We start from the raw sequence: 19,518 nt of genomic DNA on the forward strand, positions 1-19,518 counted from the left end.
AGAACAAATCATTTTGACAGTTGAAAATTTTGTTAAGCAAGCGAGAAAAGGTAAAGTGCAGTAATATGCTTTATATATGTCTGAATTTTAACTTTAAAGAGACATTTGCAGTTTTTAGAAATCATACTGTAAAAAAAAAATTACCTACCTTACAAATAACACCTTACATAAATACAACTTAAAAATGCATGCTACTTTTCACTATATATGCCATTTATTTCTGGTTACTACAGTATTTATTTGCAAATACTACAGGGAGTGCTTAACTGCTACTTCCACTGGAATTACTTTTTTCTTGTAAATAATTCTGTTAAATTTTTATAAAAGCACCAAACCTAAACTTTAAGCTAGGTTTGAGTTGTCCCTTTAATTTCTGATTTTATTAAAAGTGAAGTTTTTCTACACTTAAAATGAATGCATTTATTTGTGACTTGTTACATTTTTTCTTATAGTGGAGTTCTTGTGGAGTCATACAACAGAGAGCATGTGTGTAGGATATATGTCAGCACAGGATGGCAAAGCAAAGGTAAGCCATAAGGAATAGGTTGTGACCTAAAAACTTCTACAATGACTTTAATTTTATTTTGAAGTCATGCGAAATAACTCAGTGTTGAAATATTATTTTAAAAGTGACATAATATAAGATTCAGTTTACTCGATTATCTGCAACCTTGCCACTGGTGGAGTGCTTTCTGCTCCTTGGCCAGGCTAGTGACCAATACTGTTAACACAAAACAGCCTTAGGATCAGACTTCTATAAAGGTCTGCAAAGAAAAGTTGTAATAATGAATTAAGGAAAAAGAAAGCTATGCATTCGTTATGAATGAGTGCATATTTTAGCATTCTGCCTGGACTTGAGTGTTCAAATCAGCTATCTCACTGGTAGTTTGCCACTCTTGGTCATTTTGATAGTGCTTTTCATTGGTGATGTGCCCTGTGTTCATTTGATATTTTAGATTTGTGTAGCTAATGTTTAAACCCTTCCTACTTCCCTTTATAGGAGGTTACTAACAACTCTGACTTCTACATTTTTGTATTTTTAAAGCCTTCTGTATTTAGATTATGATAAATCTCTTATCATTTAATTAAACTGTTTATCTGATCTTGATCCTGGCAATATAGATTGAAAACATGAATCAAAAGAAATTTACTGCTACATGTTGAAAGGAAGAGTGAAGCAGAATAGGAACTCTTCTGCTTTTAGATAAGTTAAGTAAATGGATGCTGTTTGATTATTTTTTTTAAGCATTCTAATGAGAATGAGACTTGAGACTATACTCTAGTACATAGTGTTGGGTATCTAGACATCAAGTGCATTGAATTTCCTCTTTTCACCATTTAAGGTGATCATTATTTATAGCTTCCATAGATGTGCTTGGTGCCTGACAGTTGCATAGGAAAAACACCTTTCGCAGAAGTGGTTATGTAAAGGCAAGGTCTACGGCAGTTTTATACAGATTTAGCTGTTTTGATTGGGGTGTGATATTTTTAAGGAAACAGCTATACTGAAAACTGCTAGTGTGGGTGCAGTTTATAGAGGTGCCTTATATCAGTATAGCTTGTTGCCATTCACTTACAGGAGTAGCTATGCCAGTACAACTGTATTAATCCTAGGTGGATTGTACTATTTTAACTATACTGGTGTAGTTAGATGTTACAGTTTTTGTGTGATAACAAGCCCTTAGGCAGATAATAGATGTAAAAATTGAAATACCCTATGACAGGTTGGAAATGGGAGGAATGGGTATAACACAAAAAATCCAAGCTTATTCCTAAGATCCTTTATCATAAAGAATTCAGATCAGCTTGGCAGTTTCTTGGATTTTTAATATAAGATTTTGGTTTTGCCCACATAATTGGGTATGAGACGGTGAGAACATAGCGTAGTTGAGTGTAGCGATGGAAAGTGAAACAAAAGAAAGGGATATGCCATATAGGAGTGATATGCCATGGATGAGGACAAGGCGAGCTGTTTTCAGGCATGGGGCGGTTATGGGGAGAAGACTGGAGTTGTGAGTGAGAGGCAAATGGGGCATTCTGGAGAGAAGTGTGGGCAGAGCATACAGTGTGAAAAGGAAAGCAGAAGAAGGTGAGATGCAGGCAGGAACAGAGCTGCGTAGAATTTGAACATGAGGATGAGTACAAATTGATGTGGAAACAAAACTGGAGAAGGAACTTGGTGAGAGAGCGCAGATCAGTTTTACAGCTAGAGAGATGAGATGATTTGATGAGAGCCCAGATACTTTGGGAGAAAGTTAGAGAGATGACCCCAGTAACTGTGAGCCTGAGTGATCAGGGGTGTAGTTCAGTTATCAGCAGTGTTAAATGGGGGGAGGAGATGGTTCAGAAAGATGTTTGCTTTTTGCTGTGGTTAATTAGTGAGATGTCAAGGAGGACAATTTCTCCCTTCTATGCAGTCCTGTATTTCTGTCTGAGGTAGATTTACAAGTAATTATCACAAATGTGGTATTTGAAACCATGGGAGTAGATGAGCTCATCTGAGGAATAAGTATGTAGAGAGAAACAAAGAGAAGGATACCAACAGAGGCTATGTCTACACTATGACCGAGGGGTGGGATTCCCCTGCCAGGTACACATACTCCTGCTAGCTCGCATTGAGCTCGTGCAAGTATAATTAGCAGTGTAGTCACCGCAGCACCAGCAGTGAGGGCATGGCTGAGCTGTGCCGAACCCAAGCCCACGTGAACCGATGAGAGCTACAATGAGTAAGTGTACACGAGCAAGAGAATCACATCCCTTCGCTTGTAATGTAGACAATAACCTGAGGGAAAAGGAGGAAAAGCAGCTGGTTACAGAGATGCTGATACAGCAGCCAATGGTGCATGCTTTTCTATGGCACATGTACAGCTTATTTCCTTGGATAATCAACTGGAGAGAAATGTAGTGTCACTGAGTTCTTATTTATTTTAGTTTTTTTTTTTTTTTTTTTTAAAGAATCTAGTTTCTCAAACTCAAGTTAGTGAGGCTAGAACAAGCCCAGCTGCAGATGTTCCAGAATCAGCAGTTGTGAATGTATAAACCTGCTTCATTCTTTATATTTTTGATCCTGAAATATAGTCATTAAAAGAAGTGAAATGTTAAATTATATTAGAAATAAAAGCTGATTTTGTTTACACAATAAGGCTCCTGGAGCCGGTGTGCGGAAATGTTTGTTCCTAGCTAGTGGTAGCCTACTGAAGTCTTTAGTATTTCATATGAAATCTGGTTAGTAATGAGCACCGGCAATACAGTGCCATACCCAGAGACGTTTTCCTACTCGCAGTTGCATCGTTTGACATCTGGTGTACATTGTTTTCATATTGCTGGTAAATTCTCCAGCTGGTAATCTTGATTGGGCTGACAGACACAGCTGCTTCTCTCGGTTCACTTTTAAATTATGTTTTTGACCTTCATTGAAGAAAGTTAATCCCTCTCCCTTTCTTCCTCCTTTGAGCCTGTGGCTGCAAATGCTTTCCAGAGAAAAACCACAAATGCCTTGGCTGCCGACTTCTATTGATCAAAAAATAATCTTCTGTCATAAAGGCTGGAATTTTGTTGTATTGCAAGTAAGGCTAAGTCATAGAAGGAAAGCCAGGCTTGAAATAGAACACAGTGTATTGCAAATAATTTTTTTTCTTTAAAAGAGTAAATATTTGGCAAACTTAACATTACCTGGCTGCTGTGAAAAAATAATGGTATTAGTGACATAAAGGTACAGGATAGCCATGTATAAAACTCCAGAAGCAAAATGGTCAAGCAGGTAGCATAAAATTGACTTGCTTCCCTGTTTATCCAAGTTTTTTTGCAGCCTTCACTCGTCCTGGGCTAAAGTCTATTCTGAAGTCAAGTGGTTCACATCATGACCAGTTAATGATTGAGGAATTCACAGGCAGTGCTGTTAATGATTGAGGAATTCACAGGCAGTGCATATCAATGCAGCAAGTCCATTGGTAGCAACATTTTGTAAAATGATAAGTTATTAAGAGTTGTAAAAGGAACACACTAATATTAAAATCATAATTATGTATATATTTATAGAATAATAGTTTAAGGGTCTCTTCTAGTCTTAGATCATTTAGTCTGACTTCCTGTGTGTCATAGACATTTCAATGTCACATAGCTACCCTGTATTGAACCCAAAAACATTTGTGTTTGGTTCATGCTTACCTTTCAGCAAGACATCCAGTCTTGATTTGAAGAGATGGAGAATCCCCTCTTCCTTTGGTTATTTTTTCCAATAGTTAATCTCCCTCACTGTTAAAAAATTGTGCCTAATTTCTAACTTGAATTTATCTGGCTTCAGATTCCAGCCAGTGATTCTTGTTATGCCTTTCACCACTTGATTGAAGAGCCCTTTAGTGCTCCGTATTTTCTCCCAGGGAAAGTACTTATACATTGTAATCAAGTCACCTCTCCATATTTTGGTAAACTAAACACTTTGAGTTCTAAGTCTCTCAATGTACAGCCTCAAATCACTTGTGTGGCTATTCTGAGTAACCCCTCCAATTTGTCAACATCCTTTTGAAAATGTGAACACCAGAATTGTTGACAGTAGTCTAGTATGATGGCATGTCTACACTTAAAATGTTGCTGCAGCGCAGCTATAGCCCTTCAGTGAAGATACTGCCTACGCTGATAGCAGGGCCTCTCCCATTGGCATAGGTATTCCATCTCCCTGAGAGGCAGTAGCTAGGTCAACTGGAGAATTCAATGGGTTAGGTCAGTTTTACTGTGTCACTTAGGGGTGTGGATGTTTCACACCCTTGAGCAATGTAGTATACCAATCTAATTTCCTAGTGTAGAACAGGCCTCAGTCTCACAAGTGCTCTCTACAGAGGTAAAATCACCTTCCTGCTCCTCTTCACTGCTTCCCTATTGATACATCCATGCATCTCATTAGCCCTTTTTGCCACAGCATCCCACTGGGAGCTCATGTTCAGTTGTCTGTCCACTATGACCCCTAAATCCTTCTCAGAGTTGCTGCTTTCAGGATATAGTCCTCCATACTTTAGGTATGTCCTGCATTCTGTCTTTCTAGATGTATACATTTGCATTTGTCTGTATTTAGTTGCATTTTGTTTTAATGGGCCCAGCTCACCAACCAATCTAAGTCATTCAATATCACTGCCCTGTCTTCGTCGTTATTTACAACTCCACCAATCTTTGTGTTAACCACATATGTTATTGGCAGTGATTTTATGTTTACTTTCTGATTTCTGATAAAAAATGTTGAATCATGTCAGGCCTGGTACCCATCCCAGTGGAACCCAACAAGAAACATCTCCATTAGATGATGATCCCCCATCGATAACTATGTCGTGAGATCTCTGAGCCAGTTTTTAATCCATTTAACATTTGTTTTCATATTGTATATTGCTATTTTTTTTATCAGAATTCTGTGTAGTAAGTCAAGTCAAATGCCTAGCAAAAGCCTTAAGGGTATTACATCTATGTAGTTATCTTAATGAACCAAACTTATAATTTCATTAAAGAATGAAATCAGATTTGTTTGACAAGACCTATTTTCAATAAAACCATATTGACTTCCATTAATTATATTCCTATACTTTTAGTTTTTATTAATTGAAGTCCATATCAGCTTTTCCGTTATTTTACCCAGGATTGATGTTGGGCAAGTTACCCTGGGTCATCTACTTGCCCTTTTTGAATATTGGCACAACATTTAATTTTCTGGAATTTCTCCAGTATTCCAAGATTTATTAAAAATTTAGCAACACTTTAAAGATCTCCTCAGCCAATTCTTATAGGAATCTTGGGTGCAAGTTAACCAGGCCTACTGATTTTTAAATGTTTATCCCTAGTAGATGCTATTTAACGTCCTTCTTAGTTACCAATGGAGTGGAAAATACTTAATTCTCCTCGTTTTATATGAGTAAATCATCCTACTTCTTTACAAATACAGAACAGAATTATTTACTGAACAATTTTCCCTTTATTTGCATCATTAACAATTTTACCATCTCCATGTAGTAATGGCTTCATACCACTGCTAGGATCTCTTGTTCAAAGTATACTTAAAAATTCTTCTTTACCCTTAGTTCTCCCAGCCATGATTTTTTTTCCTGATGTCTTTAGCTTCCCTTATCGATTTTGTACACTTTTCTGATTTATATGGAGTGCTGTTTATTTTCCCTGTCTTCCATTTACTTTATATATACGAATTGCTGTCTTCACTTTGCCACCGAACTAGGATGGGCTTTTAGCCTAAGTTTTTTTCCTCCTTGATTGTGGACTTTTGGCCATCTAATAAACTTTTCATAAAGGAGTCCCAATTTTCATTCATATTTTTCAGTCTAAACTTTTCTTCCCAGTCAATTTAGTTCAAGATTTTTCTCACTTTGGGAAATAAACCCTTTTGAAGTGCCAACTATTTTGGTACTGTTCTGTGCCCATATGGAATGTAATCAAGTCATGATCACTGGTCCTGAGGCCATCACCAACTTCAGTCAAGCAATACATTAATCTTTATATGTCACTATGAGATCCAAAGTAGTTACTTCATGTTGGGGGCACTTCTGCTTGTGTTAGAATATTATCTTCTTTAATTTTTAGAAAAGCGTTTTTGTAACTCAAGTTAGACGTTTGTAATAAGGCATTTGATCGAGCCTATAACAGTAGTTCATCTCCTGTGTGTTTTCATGAACTTGTTTCTGCAGTAAATGGAAAAAAAACAAACAAAAAACTTTGAAACAAAAAGATGCACACTCTTCAGTGGTGGTGTAGCATTATTAATTGCTTTTTTAGAAAGGGAGGAGGGAATTGCAGGACTTTGGCTAAAAAGTCCTGAAACACAATACAGCTACAGTTTACAGAATGGAAAGCAGCCTTGGGGTCTAGATATATTTTTGTTCTAGCAAACAGCTCAGTTTGGTTAGTCTGTTTCCTCAAGTACCCTATATAATCTCAGGACTATTTGGTATGTATAACTCAACAAATTATAGTATTGTTAGATATTTAACAAGTGATTACTGAATATTATTTCAGAGAAACAATTAAATATAGAATGTTATGAATGGAAGGAGAAATATGCCTGTCTAGTCCATCCATGTTGGTACATGGCCTTCTTGTAAATGCTTCCTGATTGAATTGGACTATTGTTACCTTAGGGCTGGTCTCCGCTACCGGGGAGATGGATGCTGCTGCAATCCAGCCTGTCTTCTAGCTCAGTATCGTAACTATCTTATACAGGCTGCAAAGTAGCTTGGCCTTAGCCAGATGGGACATTCCTCTGCCAATAGTAAGGGTCATACACCTCTACATGTCTGTTAATATTTTAATTAGATTCCTGCCCCTCGTGAGTGTTCTATCTAAAGCAGTATGTATCAGAATTAAGTGCTACAGAATGGAAAAGGGCACCCATATTAGAGAGGATGCTGAAGGGAGTTGTGGGACTGTCTTGCCAACTACCCCTACTAAGCCAGGAGAGGGGAAGATCTGACTTATCACCACAGCCTCTTGAACACCTGATGGCCTGTGGTATCAAGGCAGCTAAGAGATCAAACTTTATCATTAAGGACAGTTTTTGATTGTCTGTAACCAGCAGAAAATTATTGACCCTGGCTGTTTGTGCCAGAAAGCAATCTGAAGCATGACTGAAAGATATAAAAGGAACCAATCAAGTCCAAGTGTGCCTGGAACTGCCAAGCAAGCATCTCAATTATCCTTCTCCAGAAAGAGAGGAGACTGATCAGTTATTAACCAAAATATTTAAGTTCATAAAGGTTTGTCCATTGCTCAGAATTTGTTCAATGTGAACATGAAGGGCATGCCACCCAGTTGGAATGAGGCATTTACCACCTCCCTTGGCAGGACAGCCAGGACCTCCTGACTGGTCTTTATCACCAGGAGGTCCATAGGACCATCCTGCGTGTAGTGGGTCAGAACTCCCTAACCATCTCCTACATCTCAGCTAGAAACATTGTCCATGTCCTCTTTATCCAGCCTGCCCTGATGTCCTCACAGCAGTGGGAGCCAAACCTCTCCTTATGAAATTGACCTTCCCTTTTTAAACAACCATTAGAAGATACTACAACAAGCAACTGCATATGTTCTGAGACGGCAAACAATCTGCTCTAACTCGGATGAACAACCTAAAATAACTCTGCCACATAGTAGTTTGTAATAGAAGTGACCAGAGAAACTTGGCTTCCACCACTGGATTCTAGAAGGTGCAAATTGAAAATAGTTATGTGGCTAGGTCCCAATCTACAGCAATAGGTGAAAAAATATATACCTCAGGCTCCATGGATTCATTTACACCAGGAAGCAAACAGAGAATCACCATTACAAACTGTTTCCTATTTTGTTTTTATTATTTTAATTGTGGTGGATTCTACCTAAAGCAGGGCTGTTTTTCTGTTAGAGAGTTGCTATAATCAGAATTCTTTTCAAGACTCTAGTCTTCAATAATTGTTCCCCTGCAGCTGCCTAGGTGCAAGGTGAATGCAGATTTGTTTTGCCCTCTTTTTGCCCATGGATAGCCTTTCTCTTTTTTTGCTTTCCCTCCTTCTTTGGGTCAGCAGAGAAGGTGTTAATGTCCTAAATATAGGCACTAAATATGTGGAAATGCCAGTTTAAAATACGTCCAGGCTGTCTTCATTTGCTGAATAACTGATGTCTCAGACTTCTAGAACACATGGACTCATGCACTTATGTCACGTAGCATGCCAGACTTCACCTATGTTCCGTGCAAGGCTGGCTGAAATCAATATGCATAGGCATGATGGTCACAGTCTCACAAAAAGTCTTCTCCTCATTACACTAGTAGCAAGTCCTCCTTTAATGGCAATGGAGTACCCTTCTCTACACTTTATCTGCCAAGATTCTGGTGACAGACTTCTCTACTTAGGGGTGGAGGGCTGTGACAGAATATGCCCCTGTGTTCACACCCTACACAACATTGTAATAATGTTTGTAAAAAGTAGGCCTTGTGATGTATCCTTTAAAAATTCATAATTTGCTGATCGATATCATGGCAAAGTGCACATAGCAGCATTATATGTGACGTCATAAACATAAGATGAGATCGTGACTAAAAGTGTTTTTTCCAGAGAAATCTGGGGAGTGGCCAAATCAGTTCCTCAGAGACAAAGGGCAAGCTGACGCCTTAGCCCAGTGTAAAGAAGGCTGATGGACCGTTATCTGCTAAGAGGCCATTCTTTGGCAGGGCAGGGGCAAAAATCTACATCTTAGCAAAGAAGCAGCAGGGAGTTTCCTTTCACACAGACTGCATGTCACCTTGCTCCCAGCTGGAAATGCTTCTTAAAGGGGGGGCAGGACTATAAAAAGAAGGGGCAGACACCCCTCTCTTTTCCTGCCCATCACATTCTCTGCACCTGAAAAGACAAAGGAGACAGCCGTTGGGGGAGTTTGGTCAGTATGACTGCTGAAAGCATGTGCTGAGAAAACTTTGCTTTGAATCCAATATAGTTTGTTCAGTTAGGCACCAGTAAACATTTTCTCTTTATTTTTTTTGTAATCATTTCTGACTCATTACATGTACTCACATAAATTCTCTCTATTTGTAGTTAATAAACTTGTTTATAGTTTTATCTGTATGCGGTGCATTTAAGTTGAAATGTCTGGATAACTGTTTAAAATACTAAGATGGAGTATTATTCCCTTAAAAGAATAAGGGACTTAATATATTTGTACTGTCTGGTAGAGGGCTGGCCAGAACAAGACATACGTTTCTGGAGAAAGATCCAGGACTGGGGGGTAGGGATGTAAAAGTTTAACCAGTTAATCAGTCTTATCAGTTTATGATTAAACTCTGCTCTGGGCCCCATGCTCCCGGGGTCCCAGCTGCCAGCCCCGTGCGCCAGGGAGTCCCCAACTGCAGCACCCCCCCATGCCCCTAGTTCCCCGCCTATGTGAGCTCCTTTATGATTAACCGTTTAACCAGTAGAATTTTAATAGCTTACACAGTTACTATTTTTAAACCTTATTTACATCCCTACTTGGGGGTGTTGGGGTCACCCTTCAGCATAAGCAAGGCTGTAAGAGCCAAGGCGTGGCTGGCTGGCTGCTGCACACACAGACATAGCTAAGAGTGATTTACATGCCAGAGGCTGTTTGTGAGCAGTCCTGGTTGGAGGCTACAGCAGCAAGGCATTGTAATGGGCACCCCAAGTTACAGGGCAGGGGAGACCCAGCCCCCACTAGGCTGGATTGTAGCCTGCTGTGTCACAGGGACTCATCTAGATCCCCTTCAGATTCAGCACTTATTGTCCCCTCAAGAAGCCCGCCTCCATATAAATGTCTTAAAGCTCAGTGTCATTAGGAAGGCACGTGAAGCATTCCTTCCTCTTCTACAGGGATCCACAGTGCAAGTGCTGACAGACACCATCATAGCTGTGGATTATATCAACAGGCAAGGGGAGCAAGATCATCTCCACGCCACCAAAAAGCCATGCAACTGTCACTTGTTCATTCCAAACCAAAACATAACAGATCAACTCTCAAGGCAATTCTTCAGCAACAATGAGTGGTCTGTTGAAGACTCAGGCCTGTTTCTATGAGTCCCTAAATGCAAAAGATGTACTGTAGCACTGTTTGCTATAGAATAGAACGAGTGTCAAGCATTCTGCCCCAGAGTGGGTTTGAGCCCTGATTCCACGACAGATGTATTTTTATCCCTCAGACGCAGTGGGATTGGTGTCTGTGCCTTTCCACTGATTCCCATGATACCAACAGCAATGAGGAAACTGAGGGAAGATGCAAGACTGATAACCCATACATGGCCCAGGCACTTCTGGTACTCTGATCTGTTCAGTCTTTCAACACAGTCCACCCATCAGCCTACCTGCTGCCCCGATAGTCTCACAGAATGGTCAGATTCTACAACTGAGAGCCTAGTTGCTGGCGGGATGATGTCCACTGAAAGTAGCTCTTGAGCTGAGCTTCAGAACATTCTGCTTCAAAGCAGGAGACCTTCAACCAGACTAACTTACAAAGGTAAATGTAAGTTGTTTTCTATTGGTGCATCTCAGTATTAGCTGTCTCTCTTGACATCGCTAGTTTCAGCAATATTGCTAGCCTTCAAATAATCTGGACTTTCTAACAATTCCATAAGAGTCCACCTATCAGTGTTATAGTCGCATCATTCTCCTAGCCAGGGCCAAACTGTATTTTCCCACCATGAGGTGGCAATATTCCTGAATGGCCTCATACATTTTTTTTCCCTCCAGTTCAGCACCCTTTTCCTCTTGGAACCTCAGTATAGAATTAGAAGGACTCATTCATGCATTCTTTTAACGCTTAGCCTTTCTGGTAGCCATTAGATCTGCAGATTGAGATCCTCATGGCAGTTCCCCTTATCTAGAGTTTCATAAGAACCAGGTCACTCTTAGATGTCACCCCCAATTTCTGCCTAAGGTTGTCTTGGTTCCATGTAAACCAGTTCATTCACTTCATGGTTTTCTTTCCCAGGCCTTGCTCAACCCTGGAGGAAGCTAACCATAACACACTCTAAGGGTGCTGTTCTATTAATTAGACAGAACAAAAGCATTCAGGAACACATCCAGACTGTGTCCTTTGCTGATACAGTTTAGGAGCAATCTGTGCCCTCATAGGTTATCAAAGTGAGCCTCCAACTATATAAGAAAAGGAGTACTTGTGGCACCTTAGAGACTAACCAATTTATTTGAGCATGAGCTTTCGTGAGCTACAGCTCACGAAAGCTCATGCTCAAATAAATTGGTTAGTCTCTAAGGTGCCACAAGTACTCCTTTTCTTTTTGCGAATACAGACTAACACGGCTGTTCCTCTGAAACCTGTCAACTATATAAGGACATGTTATTAAGTTAGCCAAGTTAGACCCACCTAGCCACATGAGAGCTCATTGCACTAGGGCTGAGGCAGCCTCTGCTGCCTGTTTGAGGAATGTCCCTATATTTGAAATTTGTAGGGCAACTACATAGAGCTCAAATCATGCACTTACAAGACACTATTGCCCTGGGCCCACTTTGTCGTGTATACCTCCAGGTGTGAGGGGAAGCGGGGAGTGAGAGTACTTAGGGTGTAGGCATAGCCCCAGTGGCCATTGCTGGCTAAAGGAATCTGATTTTGTGTACTTGGGGCTCTTGCTTACAAACAGTGTAATCTGTGTGGTGAATGCATCTAGAAGAACCATACTTCTGTAGGGTAACTGTTTTGTGTAGTGTTGAAATACAATGAAGCTTAATTTGTGATGAAACAAAAGGAACAATAATGCTTTATAGGATATTCTGGTATCTTGGGTCAAGTATTTGTTGATGGGTTCTCTTATTTGGAGACTGACACCTTTTGAAAATAGTTTTTTTTCCTTAGTCATGTTTTCTGTAGTATGTACAGCCCCATTGCTACCTCTCAAATTACATGTCATAATTTATAAACACTATTGCGAGGGCTTGGCTAAACAGTATTTGTACTGTTTTAACTGTATCTGTTTGAAATGCTGTAGTTAAGTGGTACAACACCTTCGTGTGGAAGCTGTTATACTAATATAGTTTATTCCTATAAAACTAGTGGAATAAGCTATATGTGTTTAAAGGTGCTCTATATCAATATAACTTCATAAAAATTAGGGGTTGTACCAGTTTAAATATTTTGGTTTAAAAAGCAAACCAACAAAAGCAAACCATAAGTGAAATAGTTAAATCAGTTTTAAAAAACAACTGTGTAGACCTGGTCTGAGTTATGCATTGGCAGCTAATGCTTTCTGGATCGACATTTACCAGTTCTGGGCTTAAAGGAGTTCAACTAGAACTGCCCTCTTACATTTGGTTTATGACTAGGGCTTCAATTAAAAATCAGTAATTCATTGCCCTTGTAACTACTCTTATTTTCCATTTGAATTCCTTCAGGTTTATTTACCTTGTCTTAAAAATACATTTTTGAGGAGGATAGGAAACGGCTGGTAGAGAGGAAACCACCTATTTGCCTAAGTTGTTGTTTTGTGTTCCAACTCAACTGCTTTAAACACTGCAATTGCTCCTGCTGTTTCTGCTCTTTAGGTTTACTGACGCCCTAAATGGGTGCTTTATTCCCATCTTGTTTCATTTGAAGCAGGATCAAAATAGGCATGTAGAAGAGACTTAATGCAATGTTGAGAAACTGAGTGGGAGCCTGCAGGAAGTACTTGTGGTGCAATTTAATTGTGGGCTTGACTTAGGGTGGGATGGGGGATGGTACGTGTTAATTGTGGTAGCTTGTTGTAGAAAATATTCTATACGGAAACTGGTATTCAGGAAAAGAATTCCTTAGTTCACATTATTCATTTCCAGTAGTCCTTGTTGATTTAGGCTTTAATTCCTTCTGTTGTATCACTGCAGTTCCTTTCCTTGCAGGTGGAAAGCCGAAATAGATCTGTATTTATTATTTTTAGTATTGGAGCACCTTGGAGCCCTAGCCCTGGATCAGGACCCTGTTTTACTAGGCTCTGTATAAACACAGAACAAAAATACAGTCCTTGCCCCCAACAAGCTTACAGTCTAAATCAGTGGTCCCCAACCTTTCTTGTGGGAATAGCATATTGCTATTCCCAGTAGACTGTGGCGGGCGCCGGACACCCCGCCACCGAAATGCTGCTGCTGAGAAGCAGCAGTGGCAAGAAGCGTCGCTGCCGAAATGCCGCCGAGAAACAGCAATGCTTCTCAGCAGCATTTTGGTGGGCGATTCTCCGGCGGCCGCGCTTGGCGGCGGCATTTTGGTGGCGGGGTGTCCCGCGGGCACTGCGTTGGGGACCCCTGGTCTAGAGATAGCAGATGGTATAGACAGACAAGGAAGTACAAGGAAACAGTGAGACAGTGTTGGTCAGTATGATAAATCGTTGTCTCTCTACACCAGGAAGTAAGCATCATAGCAAAGAAGAGTTTTTTAAGGAGGGATCTGGAGGACAATTAAGTGGCTTTGAAGAATGTTATGGGGCTTTCCTCTAAAGTGTGAGGGGCAGCATGGGAGAAAACACAAATTGTCAGTGAAGGGATATATAAAAGATCTGAACTAGTTTTACTTCATTTACTGATGATCACTTTTACAACTAGTTAAGTTAGATACTGTTCTTATAGTGGCGGTGAAATCTGCTTCACCAATCGGAACAGATAGCTATCAAGCCAATCTCTTTGAGACAACACGTCTAGTAAATATAGCTTGTCATGTGTCAGTTATTTTCCTCAAATGTTTAAAATAGCCAACAAATGAAGTTACATGTTTGCACATTTTGCATTTTTTCCTTTTAAAATTAACATAGTCTTTTATCAAGACATGATTGATAAAAAGTTTCTAATTTACTTATTAGCTTTATTTATAAAAAAAACCAGAAACTAAACGTAGTTGTAAAATGTTGAGAACCCAAAGTGCAGGGTTCTCAGCATACTTGATACACTATAATTTGATTTTATAGGACTTATTTTAGATCATCAAGATGGTAGAAAAATCTCACTCTACTTTTTAAATGTCTAGTTGTAATTCTTGTTGTATTCCAAATTCAACTTCCAGTTTAAAACCTGTTCCTTGTACTGAGTTTGTGACATGAATTTATAAATCTTATCCTAAGGCTGGTTTTAATATTAAACTACTGTGTGTCATTCTTTCCATTTGCTAATTGATTGGATTTAAGTTGCTGCCCAGGGGATAGGAAAAAGTGAATGGGTAGGGGAGATGGAATCTTGTATGCCACCGTATTTACAATGAACGCTGGCTGCTGTGAATATCTACAAGAAGTGATGTCGCTTCAGTACCAAAAAAGAAAAGAAAAGAAAAAAAAAAAACAAACCTCTGAAAACTCTTCATTTTCCAGTCAGAAAAACAGAGTGGGCAACGGGACAAGCAGAGGAAAAATGTGATTCATAGTTAGCTACTGCCATTAAAATGCTAGACGTTGTTACCAAATTTAACAGTTATTGCCCTTAAAATGTCTGAAGTAATGTGTATGACAAGTACAGATTACAATAATTGGTATTGTTTTAAGGTAGGGAGCTTCTGTACGTCATTGCATTCTTCGGTAAAAAGAGTTTATGAAAGTTCTTTGCCAAGAGAAAGATACCTACCCAATATTCACTGAGTAAAGAAATATACATTTTAATTATAATCTTAATTTGAAAATTAGTGGAAAGATTTACTGAGTAATCTTATGCTTAGTCATTTAGTCATACATTTCAGACTACAGAGAAGCTCTTTTATATGCATGAAATAGGAAAAATATGTGTCACTCTCATCTTTAAGTCTGCACTCAGATGTGTAGGATCCAACTGAAGAAGTCATTCTATAATTCTTAGCTTGAAAAGAACTTTGTGCATACACTAGAACAGAGGTTCTCAAATGTGGTCCGCCGACCACCAGTGGTCCGTGAGCTCCATTCAGTGGTCCGCAGATAGTTCCCTCTAAGATGCGCACCTGGGTGGCCGCACACGAGACAATGAAGGGCCACCCATCTAATTCGTGTAGCCACGCAGTGGGGGAAATTTGGGACATGCAGGGCTGTGGCGGCCAGAGAAAGAGGCGACTTTCCCCAGCTCCAGGGCTGTGGCTGCCAGGGAGAGACAGCCCTCCTTCCTAGCCTCCATTCTGTGGCTGCTGTGGAGGAGGAGAGACCCTCCTCCTCCCAGTCCCAGCTTGGGGGCTGCTGCGGTGGGGCAGAGAGGGCACAACCATTGCATTAAAAAGGTAAAACTACTGATATTAAAATATGAGTTGTGTACTTTTATTTGTAGAACAAAAAAAGTTTATTATTAAGGGGTTTTTTATATAGCGCTTTTATCCAAAGCGCTTTACAACAGTTAGCTAATGGTACAAACAACATTTGGAAAGATCATTAAGTGGTCCACCGAGACCCTCAGCTATTTTCAAGTGGTCCGCGGAAAAAAAAATTGAGAACACTGCTCTAGAACATCCAGTTCTCTGCTCAGAACTCAGCAGTCCAGCTTAGCTGGAAAGGACCATCCTGAGTTGAAATACAAATTAGAATATTTTGTTAATAGAACGTAGATTCCAAAGCCAGAAAGGATCACTGTGATCATCCAGTCTGACCTCCTGTATAACACAGGCTATAGAACTCCCCTACAATAATTTCTTTTGAACTAGCACATATCTTTAAATATAAAAATCCAGCCTTGATTTAAAAATTGCCACTGATGGAGAATCCACCAAGACCGTTGATAAATTGTTCCAGTGGTTAATTACTCTCACAGTTAAAAGTGTATGTTTTATTTCCAGTCTGAATTTTTGCCTAGCTTCAACTTCCAGCTTCATTTGAACATCATGAAAATACTGGGTTCTGAGATCTGGGAACACAGCAGAAGGCTTTTATATTTAATTCTTTTGTTTTTAAAGCTGGAAAGATAGGAGGATTTCCACTTCGAACCATCACACCATTGACCAGGGGTAATCAATTATTTTTCATCAAGGTCCAGACTTCTTGGTCAAGGTACAGTCATGGTCCAGACTCTAGAGAATATAATACAAAAATAATAATAATAGTAATAATTAAATAAAAAGATTTCACTGGCAGTTCAGAAGCACCTGGTAGTCCAGATTTGGCCTGCAGTCCACCTATTGACAATCCCTGCATTAAACTGTGGATTTGACTTTGTAGTAAGATGTACCTAGAGCAGTCCACATTGCTGAGCTAAGACACTGAACCTTAAATGACTGAAACGCACATCTGTGATTATGTAGCTGTCTCTACTGTATTAATCCTGCTAAATCTTGCTCCAGTTTAAACGTAGCTGGGGTGAAATTCCAGCGCCTGATGAAATTCTGGATCAAGCTGGAATGTTTGGTGGGCTTTAGTCAAGTTCTAAACATTGAATTTGGCCCCTTATTTACGCTTCTGCTCGGTATCGTGTTCCTATTTCACACAAGATAATATGTTCAACATTTTAGGAACAGGCTAAAATATTTGGGCTTGTTTTTTATGTGCACTGTTTTCCTCTACATTAAACATAAAATATTTATAATTGAAGCAGATATTAATAGTGAGGTGTAAGTATGAATATATCTGTTATCTGACTCTGCTTTTGCAACACTTAGGATGGTGAAAATCTTGAGTTTTGGTATATTTTTTAAATATCACTAATCTGAGAGTTATCATCTAATGCTCTGAGTCCCAAATCATCATCAGTTGGTAGAATGGTGCATTGTTATTCATCTTTTTAAACTATCTAAATGTGACTTTGAATTATATGGGAAGTACAGTTAACTGAGAGGGATTACAACACTTACTTTAGAAACTATCTTAATGTATATCAATCCATCTTAATGTGTTGTACTAACATTTTAAAATGTAAAAATAGTCTAGAATCACTATATTCAGTTTGTAGATTCCTTTTTTTTGTTGGCGTTCTCTTGACTTCCTTATTAACTCAAGGTCTACTTAGAATTCTAACCTCATTTCCCATAGGTTATTTATGATTTGTATACAGTAAATTGATGTGGCAATTTTTTTCTCTAATAAGTAAGGTGGCAGAGTGCAAATGAAATTCAGTGCATTTTATTCTTGATTTGCTTATTCTTAATGATACTGTTCCAGCTCTCAAAAATGTACTGGATATCAGAATGATATTTCTGTAAATAAAATATTCTAACCAAAACACACTTTCCCCTGTATGGTAAATTAGTTGAAAAATAAGTGAGGCATTCATTAGGTTTGCACAAGTACTGAATGTGCTGTCATACGGTCGTTATGCACGATCATAATTTACACTATATGCTGGTTTGCAGTTTGTGATGGACTCTGTCTTTCATGCAGCTCTGTCTTACTTTTGGCTTACTCATATTCATTTCACATTATGTTTATGGCTTTAATGAAAAAAATGAGCTAATCATTGACAAGAACTATTACTTTTATATGCACAAAAAAGGCCAAGTGACATCATTTTGGAGAGCACTTAAACTGGTCTTTTTATTTTAAAGACTTTAATAAATGCTTGTCATATTAGCTAGTTCAGTTCACCTTTCAAGTCATGTCAGAATACTTTATCAAATGGGGCACCAAATAGCAATGTTCTTGGCACAACATGTGTAGTTTAAGAAAAAAATTAATCCTAAAGCCAAGTAATTCAGATTTGAAAGATACATTTGATCCAAAAGAAGAAATCATATAATGTTCTTACCGTAATTAACAATTATTCCAGGCCAGAAAGATTACCCTTTGGTTTGGGCTTTAAGAGGAGTGGGAGAGTTCAAAAGCAAATCATAACAGATGCTACCTTACACAGGCAGGGTTTTGGTAGTTATTACAAAAAATCAAGAACAAAAAACACCAGTGCAAGCTTCAGCTCCCAGTTTCCTACAAAAATAGTTCAAGTGATGTTTGTCTGCTCCTTCTCTTTCATTATACATGAGATTTGGTACTCTAAACCCATAGAGGTCCAGTACTGCTGCTTTTCTTCCTTGTCCACATAGCAGCCGTTCTCCTTTGGGAGCCATGCTTCTATATGGCCCTCCCAACCTCATCCAGCGGATTTCATTTCAAGGGGGACACCAAAGTAAAATGATTCTCACAGAGTTAATATCTTATTCTGCATATTCCCAACAGGAAGAGTGAGGCATGTACTATATTGACAGGCTGTCCCTTTTGCCCCTAATCTGTCTCCTATTGATAGGGTTGCCAGGTGTCCGGTTTTTGACTGGAACATCTGGTCGTAAAAGGACCTGGCCATTAAAAGTCCGATTGGTGCAGGACTGGCAGGCTCCCTACCCGGTTCTGCGTGACTCCTGGGAAGAGACGACATGTCCCTCTGGCTCCTAGGCATAGGCATAGCCAGCGGGCTCTGCACACTGACCCTGCCCCGAGCGCCGGCTCCGCAGCTCCCATTGGCCGGAAGCTGTGGGGGCAGCGCCTGTGGGCTGGGGCAGTGGGCAAAGCCCCCTGGCCGCAACTACACCCAGAAGCTGAAGGCACATGTCGCTGCTTCCCGGTAGCCACCTGAAGTAAGCGCCGCCCAGATTCTGTATCCCTCACCGTATCCTGCACCCCTACCCCAGCCTGAGCCTCCACCCACACTCCAAACCCCTTGGCCCCAGCCCAGAGCCCCCTCCTGCACTCCAAACCCCTCATCCCTGGCCCCATCCCAGAACCCTCACCCCCTCCTGGACCCTGAACCTCTCATTTCTGGCCCCACCCCAGAGCCCTCAGCCCCAGCCAGAGCCCTCACCCCCTCCTGCACTCCAATCCCCTGCCCCAGCCCGGTGAAAATGAGCAAGTGAGTGAGGGTAGGGAGAGCAAGTAACGGAGGGAGTGGGGATGGAGTGACAAGGGGCAGGGCCACAGGGAAGGGGTGGGGCAAGAGTGTTCCATTTTCTGCTTTTGGAAAGTTGGCAACCCTGCCTGTTGATCCACAGTGCAGTAACAGAGAAGCTTCCATGGGGTTGGAAGAAGGGAGTGGAACTTGTTTTCTATTCCTATGCTTTTTTTGTGCCCCCACCCCAGATCTAGGTTCCCTCCATTTGCAAAGCTAAAGGTACAATCTAATCTAACTAAACGCTCTCCTGTCCTGTTGTGTTCCATACAAGCCT

General features: G+C 40.0%; 1 protein-coding gene across 12 annotated transcripts in view; it reads left to right on the forward strand.

Annotated features, from left to right (window-relative positions):
• Positions 1–19,518, forward strand: part of TASP1 (taspase 1) — a 157,266-nt gene that overhangs the window by 130,813 nt on the left and 6,935 nt on the right. For 11 of the 12 annotated variants that reach the window (XM_073339577.1, XM_073339587.1, XM_073339586.1 and 8 more), the window contains one exon: positions 453–526. In XM_073339577.1, the coding sequence (XP_073195678.1) occupies positions 453–526 (74 nt within the window). Of the gene's footprint in view, positions 1–452; positions 527–1,122; positions 2,930–19,518 lie in introns of those variants that run through there. The other variant, XM_073339584.1, reaches the window with a different exon arrangement.

Source organism: Lepidochelys kempii, chromosome 3, assembly GCF_965140265.1.
Source record: "Lepidochelys kempii isolate rLepKem1 chromosome 3, rLepKem1.hap2, whole genome shotgun sequence".
Lineage (NCBI taxonomy): Eukaryota > Metazoa > Chordata > Testudines > Cheloniidae > Lepidochelys > Lepidochelys kempii.